Raw genomic sequence first — 17,830 nt, forward strand, 5'->3', positions numbered from 1 at the left:
CTAGCTTTTCCCTTTGTTCTCTTTTGATGTGTACCTTTATTTTTCTTCTATTTCTAGCGTGTAGTTTCCCTACCTTTTACTTGAAACTGGCTTAAATAAAGTTATTATTATTGCCATTATAAAAAAACAAGTGGCATATTGCTGAGAACCGGCTAGTTATTATAATAACCGGTAAACCGATGTACATTGATTCTAGTCACAACCCTTGAAAAATCGAATTTGACATTTCAAAGAGCTGGCGGGGTATATATTTTCGGTTTGCTAATTTGGGAATGAGAATTAATGTTTTTAATTTTATAGATAGAGAAGTGTTTCCGTGCATCTATTTAATATCAGTCTAAATCATCATAGGTCGTATTGTTGATACCTAACAAAAGTTTAAACCAACGCGCTAACATAACGAAATAATAATCACTGCGAGTGTGATATTTTTAAATATATATTTTATTTCATAACAAATGGACAACTACATTTTGTCTTATATCTATTTCGGTTCGATCTTCATATAAAATTTGTTAAGTGTAAAGTGTATTTAAGAGAAAACAACAGAAATGTCTGAGGGGCACGGTGAACCAAATATGTTGCGAAAGGAAAGTGTAGTCAATGCGAATGTTCCCAGTGACAGTCCTGTAACAGATCCTGGGCAAGTTAGAGGTGGAAACTCAGATGGAAATGCTGGAAAATTCGAAGGGCAACGCGTCAAATCAGGTGCTCTTAAGAAGGCAGCGCGCTATAGGAGCAGATCGCTCTCGGCCTCTTCTGCAGATTCATATAGCTCTACTTCCTATACTGGTAAGTACTAGTTTATTTTAATTTATAATCACAAAAAAAATCTACAACAATCATCCAATACCTATAATGCCGACAATTAACTAAATAATAGAAGAATACATATTTGGACAAATTCAAAGTTATTATAAAAAAACACAATATTCTTTTAAGGTTTACAATTCAATACCTCAATTTTGAGGTCGGGGGAGGCTATACTTATCACCCCCAACCAATTTCAAGTACCAGAAACAGTTATTTCAATAAAAAAATAATAAAAAACCAAAACATACATATAATAACTAACATTAACCGGGTCCATCATCCTCAAAGTCATCCACATAAGCCAGTCGTTTACCAAGCAAAATTCACCAAGTTTAAAATAATTCAAATAAAATCACGCACATTCACGAGAAAACAAAAGAAATGTAAAAAGTAACAGTTTTTTTCATGAATAATCCCCACTGTAATACTAACACACTGTTCTGGCGGATCGTTTACAAATGTCTAACATTGCACAAAATATCGAAAAAAAAAAATTATTAGTTAAAATTACAACTCAAGCAGCATAAATTACTCCAAATCTCATGGAGGTTTTCGAATCAAGGTCCCCCATGACTCCTACATACTCAGTATAATCAAATTCAAGGTATTGAATTATAAACCCAACCCGATTATATTTATAAACACTTAAATATAAAGGATCATGTCCTGGTAGTGTTTATTGACTATAGTAATGCATTCCACACATTAAGGCACAGCGTAATCCTACAAAACCTAAATAATGACTGCAGAGTACTAGAAAACCTACCAAGTGGTGTGAAAACTATCAGCAAGATAGAATTTGTCATGTTAAAGTGTGCAACAAAGAAGGTACGGCTCAGTTACTGAACCTTTACATTACCTTACCTATGTTAACACATAACCTAACTGTGAAATAGTGTTGACTGTACATTATACATAACATGATCCACTAGCCACTGTGATGCATGTCAGTGAGATAAAGCATTAGAATTATTTTTAATTACACAAAATTTGTATTTATATCAAAACAAAAAATCTACAAAGGTTTGGTATTTGCACATTCCATGATTAGGGTTTTATTGCCAGTTGTATTTGTACAATGTGGCAAGTACAACTGAAGTATTTGTTGTGTGTATATGTAAAAACAATAAGTTACTATGATGTATATATAGATAAATTTTATTTTATTATAACACTTTACAGTAAATAAAATGAATGTATGTAATTAGACTATTACCTTTATTGATTAACATACATATTATATTGATTGGTAATTGTCCTCTGTTGACATTCAATTACAAATAAATCATATAAAATAATATGAATTATTGCACATATTTTACAGAAATCAATTCATGAGTTTTTTTATTAAATAATCAATACAGTCTAATGACTGTATGTAATCATAATAATTCTTAAAAATACACCTATGGATTTTTTTTCTTCTGCCTCTGCTTCTGTGGTGCTGATATGTGGAGTGGCTTCTCATTGAAGGCATCTACTACAGCCCAATGCTTCTGCCGGTCATCTAGCTCTAGAATATGGTGAGGGTCAGTTGTCTCACATACTGTTATTACATACAACAAACACATACTGTTGTTTCTATGGAGAGTTGGCAAGCAAGTTCCGGGTGAAAAATTAGGTCGATCTAGTTCGTTTGGATGACAAATTATCCGCGTTCTCTGCTAGTCTCCAGAGTTCCTGTTTGATTTTTCTGATTTTAAAGCATTCATGAACTTTGTTGCTTATGTACCAAAGGAATGGAAATTTTTATAATGTTGATGGAAATTTTCGTGAGAACCTGCTCACAAAAGACAGAAGGCTCATCTATGGGAAAAATGATAGTTGATGCTTGATGTTACTAAAATGTAATACGGACATCAATGTAGGTCATTTAAACATTACAGTATTTGGTTCATGTTATTTATAACTTCTGGAATTACTCCAGATATATTATGTCGGTGTACTTGCAACTCGATAGCGGAACTTCTGCCTGAAATGTTTTTTCTTAGTGTCGGCCCTGGTCGTGTTCATAGCAGCAGGCTACGTGAGTGGAGACTTAGGCTGATATAGATAGATATAGATATAGGGTAAATGGACGGCAACGCACTCGCCCTCTGGTATTTAGTTTCCGTTCTATAAAAATATATATGTAGAAACATGAAAAGGCTTAAAGAGCACCTTCTAGATAGTAAAGCAGATGTAACCAGACGAAAAAGAAAACAATTTCTAACCCTGGACTAGGGAGCGTTCAGGTATTACGTCACGCAATTTTTGGAGATTCTTGACCCCCCCCCTCTCCCTTGGGTACAGAAGAACGTAACGCGCCGTTACGTTCTTCTGTACCCAATAGTAAAACGTTTCGTTACCACCCAGTGAATTATTACACCTTAAAGTTGCCTTTTATGTGTTTATATAATAACGCATAATTCAATCCCCGCCCCGTTTCGTAACGTTTTATAAAAGGACTCAAATCTCAAATGTTAAAGGACCTTAAATCGCATTTATGCGGAAATACTTCTGTGGGTTGCTGATTCCACATAGTGGATTGGAAAACGCTCAGTTGTGAAGGGGAGCCATCAGCCAACCCAGAGCAGGTAACGGCTGATGGCGCCTCTGGCGATTGATGGTGGCGCCGTGGAGTTTTATTTTTAGTGGTTATGTACAGCAGTGAGTCTCACATAATCCTTCACCATGAAGCAACCGTGCCGCGGGAGGGCGTAATCCATTTCTCCACGGAAAGGTCCTTGAGGATATTAGGTGGTATCGAAATTCGTATTTAATTACAAATGAGGGTAGATGCTGGGGGTGCACCTGCATTGCAATGAAAAATGTATAATGTATAGTTTTATGTATTGTTCTAAGAATTCTTAAAACGTAATCTACTAAAGAGAGCTTGTGGGGGAAAATCGTTATACAGATGGAGCCGCAGTTAAAAACTAGTCGTAATTTCTACGAAAGACAATGAAACAATACGCGCTTTGTTTCATTATACAGTTTTAATTTAAAACGTATGAAAATGGATGTCAAAGATATTTTTTATAATTATGATGAAAAATTGTGTTTGTTTTTAGGAGTTGATAGGAGTCTTTATTGGTAACTTTCATTTCGGTTTAGACTATCGTAATTTAATGTTTGTTAGACTTTTGAGTCTTCTATAAACTGTAAAACACTATTTTCTATAGTTTCCACAACATCTTTTTCGTTTGGGTTACACTAACAGAATTTTTTGAAACCTAACTTAAGGTTTCTCAAGGCGGTTTTTGCCGGGCTACCACCACCATCGTCCGAACCCAATAAGTAATTAATGTCGGATTGAAAACAATCTGAGATTGTGGATCAGACCGTGACAGTCGATCGATCTCCTATCTGCATCCCAATAACCAAATTCTACGAAGACAAATTAATGTCGGATTGAAAACAATCTGAGATTGTGGATCAGACCGTGACAGTCGATCGATCTCCTATTTGCATCCCAATAACCAAATTCTACGAAGACAAATTAATGTCGGATTGAAAACAATCTGAGATTGTGGATCAGACCGTGACAGTCGATCGATCTCCTATTTGCATCCCAATAACCAAATTCTACGAAGACAAATTAATGTCGGATTGAAAACAATCTGAGATTGTGGATCAGACCGTGACAGTCGATCGATCTCCTATTTGCATCCCAATAACCAAATTCTACGAAGACAAATTAATGTCGGATTGAAAACAATCTGAGATTGTGGATCAGACCGTGACAGTCGATCGATCTCCTATTTGCATCCCAATAACCAAATTCTACGAAGACAATCCAATTCCACGTATATTTGATAATCAATATAAACCAAATAAAGTAAATAAACGTAAATAAACCGTACAAATAATATTAAAATATACATGTATGTCTACGTTTAATACATATCAAATAGCTTTTTGATTATTTTAAAAACTGGTGTAAATTAAAATCTTAAGATAGGATATTGGCTTAATTGAACTGCCATTATCATACAATGGGGTATCCACATACACCGATCCGACCTACCATGGATAGCTTGTATCGACAGATGGCTTTTACAATCCGTCGATTGGTTATTTAGTATTGTCTTTTATTAACATAACTTTTGATCGGTTAAAAAAAAGTGTTTTATTATGATACATATTTGGGTTAAGATGCCTATCTCAGATGGTCAAAAATGGATTGAGATAGGTTTTCGGCGTTAGTGGAACCAGCTGCCAACTGTAGTATTTCAAAACTAATTCGACTTTGGATCAAAAAAACCTGTAAATAAATAAAAAATCTTAAGTTTCTCATTACTAATCCGTTTGACCTCTATATAGTTAACGTATATGTAATACAAGTTCACCTTTAACTCACCAATTGACACAGTTAAAAAGTTTTAAGTAATGGAATGGATTTGTAAAGATATTGTGTCCATGGTATCAGTTAACAACAGGTGAGCTTGTCCGTTTTCCGTCTGTTTATAAAATAAACATTTATATTACAGTATTGAGCTCGAATCTTTCGAAGAGAATATTTTTCTTAAATATATGTACAATTCGAGGCCGTCGTCTTCGTTGTAGTAATATAGTTCTTATTTGTAGGTGAATAAGTGTTAATATTGTGCAGATATATCCGGCCAATAGTGCCCAATTGATCCAATGCAGTGGTAAGTGGTAACATTGTATAGAAGCGGCTAGTTAATGTCAAGGACCGAAGTGTTTATTGACCCGTAACCTTGACAAATATACCCGAAAACCCTTCATCATGAATCGTTCAAGGTATTGTTGAAAACCCCAATAAAATCCGTGTAGTATTTTTGGAGTTTGACTAATTAAAAGGTATACAATTTGTATCTAGAACTCAATCATTCTTCGTAAGGTAGCGTTCGTAGGCCATATTTCGTCTTGGCCGTCGGGACTAGCGTGGTGCTATTTATCTTTCCGGCATATTTGTTTATGGCAGAACTTTTCCAGCTACGATCTGTGCCCAAGTACATGTTGAATTGCCTGGTATATCCTCACGGCAACGAGCTCGAGCTTCAGACCATACCTGGCTCTTTCGAAGGTCGGACTGTCAACACCGGAAGATAAGCCTCTTCATCTGTGAATATTGTCCCAATTATTTAAACGTTGGGTTCAACTGTTGAAAACTAGGGACTGGTCTGGTGGCTGCTGATTAGTCGTTCATCTCGTTCGGGACGCTGGCAGAAGCAACAGAAACAAATTATTGTTTGATTACATTTTTAAATTTTAATCACTTCTTGGCAGCCGTCAAGGTCTGATTGAAAAGCAAATGTTTAACTGTCTCTGTGATGTTTACCAAAGATAAAACGGGATAAACGTAACGGTCAATAAAGCTACGCAATTCAATTAAAAGACCGGCAACGCATTTGCTCTGTCACCACTATCGCTATCACGATCACGTGTCTTGTGACATTTGCCAGCCTCATGTGTTAAATAAAGACCAAGGTCACTTAAATGGGTGATGCTGCGCTGACCGGCTGCTAGGCTTGTACCTTGACAGATCAGGTCGGGTTCAGTCGGGCTTTGTTTGACTTTAATTGATTCTCTTTTTTAAATTCCTTGTTTGTATAATTCCAATGTTGAAAGGAAATTTTGAATAATAAATATTTAATAGTCCGTAAATCGTAAAATATTATTGTCTAGAGTTTATTTGTTCGTCGTGATTCTTACAAAGCCTTCGACTCGTTAGAGTGTCGTAAAACCTTATCTTAAATACTCAGTTAATGTTTAAGATCACTGAAGTCCGAACAAATTCGACTTAGGGTCCTTCAAAAAAAGAGAGTACCAATTCTGTAAAGGCTGGCAACGCTCTTGCGAGTATTCTGCAATGTGTTCATGAGCGGCAGTACCACTTAACATCGGATTAACATCCAGCCCGTATGTAACAGTATGCCTACTGTTACATAAGAAAAGGATTTGGTACTCTGTAAGTAATATGTAAATTTCATACAAAAATCATTTATAATAAAAACTAAAAGTACAGATAAAACATTAAAAAACCTTGAGTTTAACCTTATTGCCTGAAGGTCTACACCACAGTAAAAATTTAAATACGTTATATATTAAAATTAAAAATCAATAGAGAAATAGCATTTTTATATATACATATGTCTTAAATATATTTATTCTAAGCAAAAAGGCCCCAGCTCGGTTGATCTAATAACCTTTAAAGTTAAAAAGCCGACTCCGCATTAAGCCAACACATTTCACTTCAGTTGACGGTCAAGCACCGAGTGCAGCACGCGAGTGCAGTGTTTTTGATATTTTTATTTATTTAACACGTAATACGAGTGATCGGTTCACGATTTTTGTAAATAATACTAATCTGTTGGTTTGTTTTCAAATTTGGAATTTAATTTGGCGACGTGATCTGTGGATATCGATTTGTGTGTAGTATTTTTAAATTTCGAATGTTGTGGAAATGCTCTGTTTAGGTTTAACGAATCTGTGTTATCTGTGATTAGTTGTTGCGAATTTGTTAATTAATTGGTCGCGTTTCAGATTTGGAACGGCATTGAAATGCATGCATGAATAATAATTACAAATTTGGAATAGTGTTTTCTTTGTATTTGTTTCATAAATCTGTGATTAATACGCATTGTAAGCAAGTTTCATGGGCTTAATTCTAAATTTAGAACAGCAATTTTAAATTTGTATTACATACAAATTTTTGATTATATTAGTTATTAGGTGTTGCGAATTAGTCCTTTACTTGGTCGCGTTTTAAATTAGGAAAGGTATTCAAATGCAGATCTTAAATTTTTTTGACGAATTTGTTTTCTTCGATAAGTTCGTTCTTCGTTTCTTTCAAATTTGGAATAGCATTTCGTTACATTTATGAATCTGTTATACATACGCGGAGTCAGTTTCATAGATATGTGGGATTAATTTCAAATTTGGAATAGTAATTTCGCTTTCAAATTAGTTTTACGAATCTCTGGTATTGTCTATGATTAATGATGTTGCGAATTGTACGGATAAAAATTGGCATAGGTCGAATTTTAAATTTCGAATATAAATGCTATCGTTTTTTTATCGAGGCCCTTGTCTCTGTAATTAAGTGAAGCGATATTATTTAAATTTAAAAACAGTGGGGTAACATTTGATATATTTTTATTTTGCATAAGTTATAAAAATTGTTGCAAATTCAACTATATCATATAATAAACTGAGTGTTACATAATATTTTAAATTATTTTTTAAATGGTAACGAAGGTGTAATTCCACGTTAAGATTTTTTTAATAATTTTATGACGTGGATACAAGTCGTTTCGCCGTATATAGTCGGTTGTTTCAAAATGTGTTTAGTGATACTTTTTTTACAAATGGCAATCTGTGTATTTATGATCGGTATCTTTGGATAACTGGTTATGATTTCGCGGTCTCGGGTTCTAGGACTGGGTGCGAGTTTTCTATGCAACTAAATGAAAGCTGTCAATGTCAAGTTGTACAAGGCAGTATTTCCGTCGCCATGGGCTCCAGCTCAAAGCTTAGAGGTCGCCAAATAGTCCTAAAATGTCTAGATGTATGGTCTATATACAGATAGGGTCAGTGGGATAAACTTCGACAGCGCGTTTTAACCTATGACGTCATTGCATTTATAAGCGCAGATTATAATTACACATGCAATACTGTAGAATAGTCTTAAAATGTCTTTAAAATGAAAAAAGATTTCGGAAAATTCCAGTTAAAATATAGAATCGATAATACTGCATCGTGCACTAGCGTATTCGCCATGTATGGATATAATCTGTATTCAGAGGTAAAGATTGTGATGTAATCTCTGGATCTGAAATAATAATTGTTAGTAGGAAGCCCTGGCAAGGCACGGGTCAGGGTTCCCAGCTATTAAAAAAACTCAGTGGTGCTAGAACGGTTTTAGATCGGGGCCTCATATTTAGACATACGTAACATTTATTACTAACAAAACACACATACAGAAACACACAAAATAACAATAATCAAAGAGAAAAAAAAGAGTGAGAGGTAAGAACTTTTTTACAAACAAGGTATGTTTTAAGTGGAATGCGTGTGCGCTGTGGCTGTAATTTGTCATGGCTGCAGCATGCTGAGGAGCAGTGTTCCACGGCGCTCGTCATTCTGAGCCAGAGATCACGGCAGCTACCGGCGTTTTATCACTAATGTGTAGAATCATGAAGAATTAGGTGTGGCTCAACATATACCCATGTAAAGCCTGATAAGAGAATCAGCGATGAATAACAAATAACATTTCTATTTGTCTTGACCTTGTAAGATAATTGAATATATTCCTGGAAGTCAGTTAAAAAAGCCAGCCATGCAAAGATCGTATAGGCCGCTAGTAATTAATTCTGAAGGCTGTAGGTTGGATCTGTTTGTTATTTATGACTACAATCGGCGCTATCAGTCCTATGACGTATGTCGAAACATTTCCTATACGGGGTCTTCAAGTCAACGAGTATTTCAACTGATCGAGGAAGCTCACTTTAGGTTAGACGAACAGTACATATTCCCCACTTACATCGCTACAATCAGTCCTATGACCACACACATTAAAACGCGCTATCGAAGCATTTTCCGCTGTGCATATATACAGCTCGACATTTTGGACTAGTCTGTCCCCGCGACGGCCCAAGCCGAGGTTCGAGTCTCACAGGAGACGCCCATGCGCGAGTCGCGGGAACAGCTCGTGCTCGATCACATTTAAAGAAAAGGACTAGTCTGTGCTTTCTCTGGTAGAGAACCGTCTCAAAGAGCACCTTCTTCCGTCACAAATTCATCGTGATGATGCATGCCTAATTCTGAAATTGGCATGGGTATTACGTATAGGTACTTGCCTGATATAGGTTTAATAGTTATTAACAATCTATAAGTCATATCAGCGTAGCAGATTAGTTTTCCAACGTTAGTTCTAGGTAGCCTTGGATTAGGCCCGGTTCAATAATAACAGTAAAAATATATTTAAACAATAACGGGAAAAGATAGGCAGGCAACGGGACTGCCATAAGGCAGTTCAGTTACGGATGGAGATCCTGACAAATTAAAAGCATACGCGGCAAATAATACCATCAGACAAAACTTTTGAAAAGAGTGGTGGAGAATTTATTGCTAGTTCTTCTCTTCCGTTCCACGTTCTACTCTCTTGAGAGAACTGGCTGTAGCATAAGCGTACATTGTGTTACCTATATAAATAAATGTCACGGTCTAATCTCAGATGGGATTGTGAATTAATAATTATTGTGTTCGGGCGTTAGTAGCTACATACCACTATTATTATTATTACCACAGCAAAATGTTCCATATCAACATATGGATAATTTTGCTTAAAGTCAAAATAACTTTATTCATATTGTAAACAAGTGCACTTATGAACGTCAGAAAAGAAGTTAAATTAATTCTAACTGCATTGGTACATTTACTACCAGTTCGCAAGTGAAGGGCGGGTTATACAATGCTAGCCCATAGAGAATGTTCGCTTCCTCGGAATATAAAGCTTCCTCAGAGTTCAATGATTAAATAACACCAATTGGTCTTTGAGTTTTGAGCTTAGCAACACATTTTGCGTTTTATTTTTATTTATAAAAGGTATTGCTAAATTGGTTAATAACTGGTCGGGCCATTTTTCATAGTTTATTGTTGTCCCCATCTCTGTCAGAATGGCTCTTGTAATTACTTACAAAAATTCCAATACAAAATGTTCACGGGTAACTGTCAAATATTTTATGTTCATCCCGTCGATACGTTAAGCTTTTAAAGAACGTATTTTAGTAAAGCTTAAGATAAGGTATATCTACAAATTTCGGATAATGTAGTTCTTTTAGATTTGAATGTATCATAATGGTAATCCATTTGTTACTTTAGCCTCATCAGTTACACTTCGCCATCGCATTCTATCCAGGGCTTCCCGCGTCCCACTTCGAAGTCCTTGACAACTTCATCCCACCAACGTAGCTTTGGTCTACTGGGTTTTTCTCTTGCTACTGGGTATTGAGTTTAGTATGAGGTTCAGTCGTCCGCCTTTCGGTGCACATATGCTCTATGACTTGAACGATGATGGCTTCGTCAAGGATGTTGTAATGTTCCTCATTGTAGAAAATGCGCCAAAGAACGTTGTCGCAAATAGGACCAGTTTCTTCAAAGAATCTTCGAAAATAAAGAGGGAAATCTCGTCTTTCATTCTTATGGTTCATGTACCATAAGTGAGCACCAATAAGACATAAATATTGGTATTATTTATATTTCTGTTAATTTCTTAATGAAAAAAATTTCGTAATATCAAAATTCAGTTACTCTGTAACATGACATTCGTTGCTAGGCTTAAGTTCGCCAGAATAAACAATGCCTACATCAGGAATATTAAAAAATACAATAACAGTGGAAGACCCATCGTTGAAGAAGAGACATTCCATTATATCCGGGAGAAGTGATTTCTGTAAGTACAGTGCTATGATACAAATAGTTTTCGGATCTGCCGAATTCACAAATTCAGCAAAATCAGTTAAAACGTTTAGAAGTTTATTGAAACAAATGTTTTTTTTTATTTGGGGAAATCAAAGTAGTACAGACAGTAGAGTAGAAGACTCTTTGTTATATGATTGGTCTGATGATGACGGCTGAACAGACAGCTCCGATATCAAACGTTAGTAAATAAGTAATAACAGAAGAGTTGGAGTCATAATTATGGGTTTGAAAAATGTAAAAAAAAACATTATGGATTGGCACTTAACAGATTGGAGTGACACATACTGAATTATAGATTTTTAAATTAAAAAAATAACGCTTTTTATAGATTAGATGTAGATAGATGACTACTATAAAACTGTTATAAATTTCTCTATTGTCAATAAAGTCCGCCGCATATATCTTTATATCTTTATTGGTCTTTTACAATTGGATGACACTATCGTAATTTCATACTGTAACTTTTGAAATATATAGCCTAGGTTCATCACTCATAACGTCTCCTTTATAAGTAGATTAACGAATTGATTAAGCCTCATTTACACAATAAACACACAATATATATTTCTGTTTTTTTCAAGTCCTCTATAGAGTATAGGCCTCCTGAAATTGGCTCCATCTCTCTTTGTTTTGAGCATTTTTCAGCCAATCCTCTCCACCTTAAATAGAGTACACTGCGTTCCATTCCTCGTTGACAAGTTGTTATTTTTCTAGATGTGTTCAAGTCATATATCTCTGATAGCCTAGCCTAAGAAATGGATGGCAATATACATATAATACACATATATATTATAATATACACAGATTAATTAATACGAATGTATAAATGCCATTGCAGGAAGCCAAAGTGTTGCCAGTTACCGGTTTTAAACGAGTTTAATCAATCCGGCATATTGCAGTATGGCAAACTTTTTGGAGATTTCTAATTAAAAAAACCTCGACTCTGTATTTGACTTAAACTTTTCAAAATTAATGATAATATAAATGTTCCAGGGTCGTCGTCAGATGAAGACGAAGGTGTTCAGCCGCATGAGAAAGCAATCGCCGCTGGTCAACCAAGTCCACCATACTGTGTGCGCAATGTGGAGCAGCATGCTTTCGGAAGACGAGAAATCGAAATTGCTGAACAGGAGATGCCTGGGATTATGGCGTTGAGGGCTAGAGCGAAAGATGACAAGCCATTGAAGGAGGCAAAGGTAAGTCTTTTTGGGAAATTTGAAGTATTTGAAGTAACAGCATCAAAATTCTTTGAGTCTTTCAATTCCTATTCACGTCTTCTGACACGAGAAGGTACATCATAATTTTCCAACCCTTATCCCCTCAATCCACAACTATTTTTAAGGCAGTTTCCCGCGCACTGTTGCCCGTTGAATTATTTACGATCAAGTTCTGAAAGGTTCCTTCGAGAGCGTACAGATTCTTCGGTAATGCCTTTGCCGTTTAGTAATGTCCACTGTATTACCTAAAATCGCCCCCAGAAAAAAGGCCTGTGTGAAAATACATTTGTGTGTAAATGTACAGCGCACGTCATCAGCCACTGACACCTTCGGGCCAGTCAATAGCTAGACTAGTCGAGAATCCTTTCTTTAGATTGGAAGAGCATCCCCATCCCTACATATGTTGACCAGTAAGACTGGTAAAGGAATCAGTTTAGCTCGAAGGTGGAGCAGCAATATGATATGATATTATAATTGTGACACTTGTTCTAGATCGTGGGATGCACACACATAAATGCACAAACGGCGGTACTGATAGAAACTTTGGCAGCACTGGGAGCGACCGTCCGCTGGGCAGCCTGTAACATCTATAGCACGCAGAACGAAGTGGCTGCTGCGCTGGCGCATGCTGGTAACTTTATTTAACTCCAGCTCCTTCCACTTGACCGTATTCAACGAAGAGCGATTCGTCGACGTAAAGTCACCTTCGATTAGCTTGATCCCTTGGCGTTGCCTAGAAATGTGTTACATCTTCTACCGTATTTACTTTACTTAATTGTCTTACAATTCAATTTTCAATTTCCATCCAACCTGGGCTACTTTCCAACTTCGGATCGGTTATGTGTACCCTCACTCCAGCCAGGGATTAAAATTATAACCCTTGGATTTTGGCTGATATTTTTTATTTTATAGGTTTTGCGATTTTCGCCTGGCGTGGCGAAAGTGAAGAGGCATTCTGGTGGTGTATTGATCAATGTTGTACTCCGACATCGTCTTGGCAGCCAAACATGATTCTTGATGATGGAGGTGACGCTACACACCTCATGCTTAAGAAGCACCCAACTGCTTTTAAACAGATCAAAGGTAAAAAGATGTTCTTAAATTTCTCTATATTTCACATACACTTACTTACCTACCTACATGCTCACATACTCACCCATTCATCTTCTCATTCATTCACTTACTTACTCACTCGCTCACTTACTCACTCACTCACCTATATATTTATTCCCTTACTCCATTACATTACCCACGTTGAACAAGTAGGCAACCTACTTACTCCGCTCGCGCTCGCGACCCAATATGAATCTTGGCCTCCGTTCTAATAATCCCAACATCATCTTTTTAGGCTAATACAAATTAAAACAAATTCCAGGTATAGTAGAAGAAAGTGTGACAGGCGTTCACAGACTATATCAGCTGAGTAAGGCGGGGAAATTGTGCGTTCCAGCGATGAATGTCAACGATTCGGTCACTAAAACCAAGTTTGACAACTTGTATTCTTGCCGGTGAGTTTATTTTCAAGGAGGTTAACACGATGACTCGCTAGCTTGATCTATTGTGACTTTTATTGGAGTCTTGATCTATAACAGCATAACAATGAAGGAAGCAATACTTTACTGTCAGGTTATAAATTGACGACTCAGTTCAATCAGTTTAAATGCCGTTGACTTTTATTTTGCCACAAATATATCTACAAATTAATGGTTATTCAATCTTCATATTAATAAGTAAAAGTAATTAAAAGTAATTGTACTAAACCGTTGATTCTTGTGTTTTTTTTTTATTTTCAATGTTTATGTATAACGATTAATTACTCGATGTCGTGTAAGAAGTCGATAGTAACAGTGATTCTAAAGTCATTATTACTTTATAGTAGTTACTATGACTGCTATTTCGAGTCTAGTCCCTTCGGGTATTGCGTGGTATTACTGGAGGACCTGAGAGATGGTGCCCTGTGTTTCATCAAAATTGGTTTAGCCGTTTAGGATAAATAAGTTTTATTACAATCAAATATTATATTATACAGATTTTTGTGTTTTTTTACAGGGAAAGTATAATCGATGCGCTGAAACGTAGTACGGATATAATGTTTGGTGGGAAGCAGGCTGTTGTGTGTGGCTATGGTGAAGTCGGGAAGGGGTGCTGTCAGGCACTCAAGGCTCTGGGATCTGTGGTAAGTTAAATGACGTTTTTTAGTGTGGTGTGTGGCTCGATGGGTGTCCACTGGGTTTACACAGTATACGTAGAATGGTGTGTCAAGAGCTGGTCGGAGTAAAGTATATTATATGTTATATATGATGGATGTGATCATTATCATAAATGTTAATATGTTCCAGGTGTATGTGACGGAAATAGATCCCATTTGCGCCCTCCAAGCGGCAATGGATGGCTTCCGAGTTGTCAAATTAACTGAGGTGTGAGGCCTACAAATTATTTCCTTTCATCAGTAATTCATAAAACAACAGTGTGTAAAAACATGTTCATTCAATAGGTGATACGACAAGTGGATATAGTGATCACGGCGACGGGCAATAAGGGCGTGGTGACACGTGAGCACATGGAGCGTATGAAGAATGGCTGCATCGTGTGCAACATGGGTCATAGCAATACAGAAATTGACGTGCACGCGCTGAGAACGCCAGATCTATTATGGGAACGGGTTAGGAGTCAAGTGAGTGTTTTTAAGCTATGTGCATACATTCTCTGCGGGCTCTGAGCGTGGCGACCGAACCAAGAGATTCCGTAACGAAAATAACCTAACACGATGACCTAATATAGGTGCAGCCGGTAGGCCTTAGAGTGAGACAGACTATATAGGCGTGTTATTCTAAGTATGGTAGAGTGGTAGATTGAATTAATATCAAAGAAAAAAATAGACAGTCCGTGATTTGTCACGTGACGTCATCACAAACAGCCTATTACATAATTTTGAATTATATTTATTCTTCTCGCCTTAATATATAAAAAACAAGGTTTTTATTAAGTCATTGTAGTGTACGGACTTTCGCCAGCGTAACGAAACTTAAGTGAACTCTCATGTACTTTCATTAACATTAAAGTGCCTTAGCGAATTTTAAAGTATTTTAGCGAACTAAAGCGAACTTTAGTGATTATTCAGAGTACTCAATAAGCTATAATCAGTCCCATTCCCCAAAGGTGGACCACATCATATGGCCGAACGATAAACGCATAGTACTTTTGGCGGAGGGCCGCCTCGCCAATCTCTGTTGTTCCTCACTGCCGTCTTTCGTGGTTTCCGTAACAGCTGCTACCCAGGCCTTGGCGCTGATCGAGCTGTACAACGCGCCTCAGCATAGATATAAGGTGAGATATATACTGTTATATACTACTCCTTTTATTCGAAATCGGTTTATCCTTTCGAACGATATCATACAAAAAACAATTCAACTAATTATTTGGCTTTAATTTCTATGTCAGCTGTCTTTTTTTTATTTGACGGTAGGCAAACGGTTACAAGGCCCATAAACACTTAATGCCTGAGAGGTCGCGAGTGCCGTGCCTGCCTTTAAAACGGCATACAATAATTATATTATTGACTTTTTCAGGCTGACGTCTACCTCCTACCAAAGAAAATGGACGAATACGTCGCATCACTACATTTACCCACATTTGACGCTCATTTGACGGAATTAAACGACGAACAAGCAAAATATCTTGGCCTCAATAAAGTCGGTCCGTTTAAGCCCAACTACTACAGATACTAGCACAAACAGAACGGGCCTAAAGCGCGGGTAACGCGGAAGAAGACGCCCAAGGACGTTTAGATATTTGAAAATGGAACAGCTTAATTTGAATATAGTTTTAACAATGCTTTTAAATTTGTTTAATATTTGTATTTAACGAAATATCTAAAGAAACAAGCGAATGTAAAAGTACTAGTAGCTGCATTGAAACTGAACTATTCACTACTATGAGATACTATCAAAACGCACGCTTAGACATTTGAAAATGGAACAGCTCAATTTGAATATAGTTTTATTTCCGTTATCCTAATCAAATGTGTTGGAAAATTTGGAATGTCTATAGACTGCAATATTGTGCAAAGAATTAAGAAATTTGAAAATGGAACAGCTCTATTTTTAATATGTAATTCAATTTCCGTTTTCTAAATATTTGAAATCTTTTAAATTTGGAGTGCACGGAGATTACAATTTTAGCTGCAATAATATTATTATGTAGAGTAAGTTTTTATAAATTTAACAGCTTTATTTGAATATAGAATTTTATTTGCGTTTTCTTAATCAAATGTTGCAATGCTTTTAAATTTGGAATGGATGGGGATTGCAATATTATGTCAATATGTTTGAAAAAGGAACTCAGAATATTTATTTGTCAGAGACAGAGTTGTTTTTGCATTACAACCGAACTATTACAGATACACTCATAGTCAATATGTAATACCCTCCCGTACAGTAGAGAGGATAGTAAAAAACATATTTGAAAATAATACCAGAGCTTAACTTGAATATAGAATATTGTTTGAGTTTGGAATGTATCGTTTAGTTTAATTTTAATTATGTTAATTAGTAGTGCGTTATATGTAAAGAAATGTTATATGTTGGTCCATTTAAGGCGAACTTAGGTAAAGCTTTTTAAAAATAGAACATGTATTTGCATAGAATTTAATTTGACGCTTGAATTTAGAATGTGTTTGCGGTAGCTTGTTTGAATTTGGAATTGCTTTTGAATGTGGATTAGATTTCAGTATTGTCAATTTAAATTCAGAACTTCAGTATTAGCCGTGAATATTTGAAAATGGAATTGTTTATTCAATAACTTTAATATTTTGATTCTGTATTTCTTACATTAACAGTATTTTTGAACTGGCTGGTTTTATTTGTGGTTAAATTTAGAATTTCAGTATTAGTGAATATTTGAAAATGGAACGTGATTTTTTCTTATTATTAATTCATACATTGCCATTGGAATTGTTTGTTACCATAAATAATTAAATAAAAGTATTTTATGTTCTGTATTTTTTACCATAACAGTATTCTGGAAATGGTTCTATTTCTATTTAAATTATGAATATTATGTTTTATTTAAAGAATTATTTATTTGCCTTTCGTTGATTATAGTTTTATCATTCCTAATTTAGTGTACCTGATTTAATTTAAATTATTAATACAATAATAAATCGGCACAACAAAGTCATTTTTCTAAAATCAAAGAATTCGTGTCGATGACTTCATTAAGTATGAACGAGGCTTCATGTATTTCTGACGTCTTCAGATCGTCATCAATCTCAAGATAAAGTCGAAAGATGTTGCCATGTAGAAGTACAGCCTAAATGTAGTGAATGTAAGATTGTTGCCATGTTTTAATAAATAAAGTATAGAAATTCA

At 35.8% G+C, this 17,830-nt stretch overlaps 1 protein-coding gene across 9 annotated transcripts; it reads left to right on the top strand.

Moving 5' to 3' along the window:
• The first annotated feature begins 239 nt into the window (after nt 1–239).
• Nucleotides 240–17,830, top strand: LOC110996278 (adenosylhomocysteinase-like 1). 9 transcript variants are annotated; one of them, XM_045634204.1, is made up of 11 exons: nt 7,019–7,085; nt 11,099–11,215; nt 12,238–12,440; nt 12,954–13,092; nt 13,374–13,544; nt 13,837–13,969; nt 14,511–14,637; nt 14,801–14,878; nt 14,956–15,135; nt 15,606–15,788; nt 16,031–17,830. In XM_045634204.1, the coding sequence occupies exons 2-11, from the start codon at nt 11,122–11,124 to the stop codon at nt 16,187–16,189; spliced, it is 1,467 nt and encodes a 488-aa protein (XP_045490160.1). In that variant the 5' UTR covers nt 7,019–7,085; nt 11,099–11,121; the 3' UTR covers nt 16,190–17,830. The 9 variants fall into 9 exon arrangements, with proteins under 9 accessions (XP_045490153.1, XP_022119569.1, XP_045490160.1 ...); XM_045634199.1 differs by having other exon boundaries at nt 7,027–7,190; nt 11,070–11,215; XM_045634203.1 differs by having other exon boundaries at nt 7,027–7,135; nt 11,070–11,215.

This window comes from Pieris rapae, chromosome Z (assembly GCF_905147795.1).
Source record: "Pieris rapae chromosome Z, ilPieRapa1.1, whole genome shotgun sequence".
Lineage (NCBI taxonomy): Eukaryota > Metazoa > Arthropoda > Insecta > Lepidoptera > Pieridae > Pieris > Pieris rapae.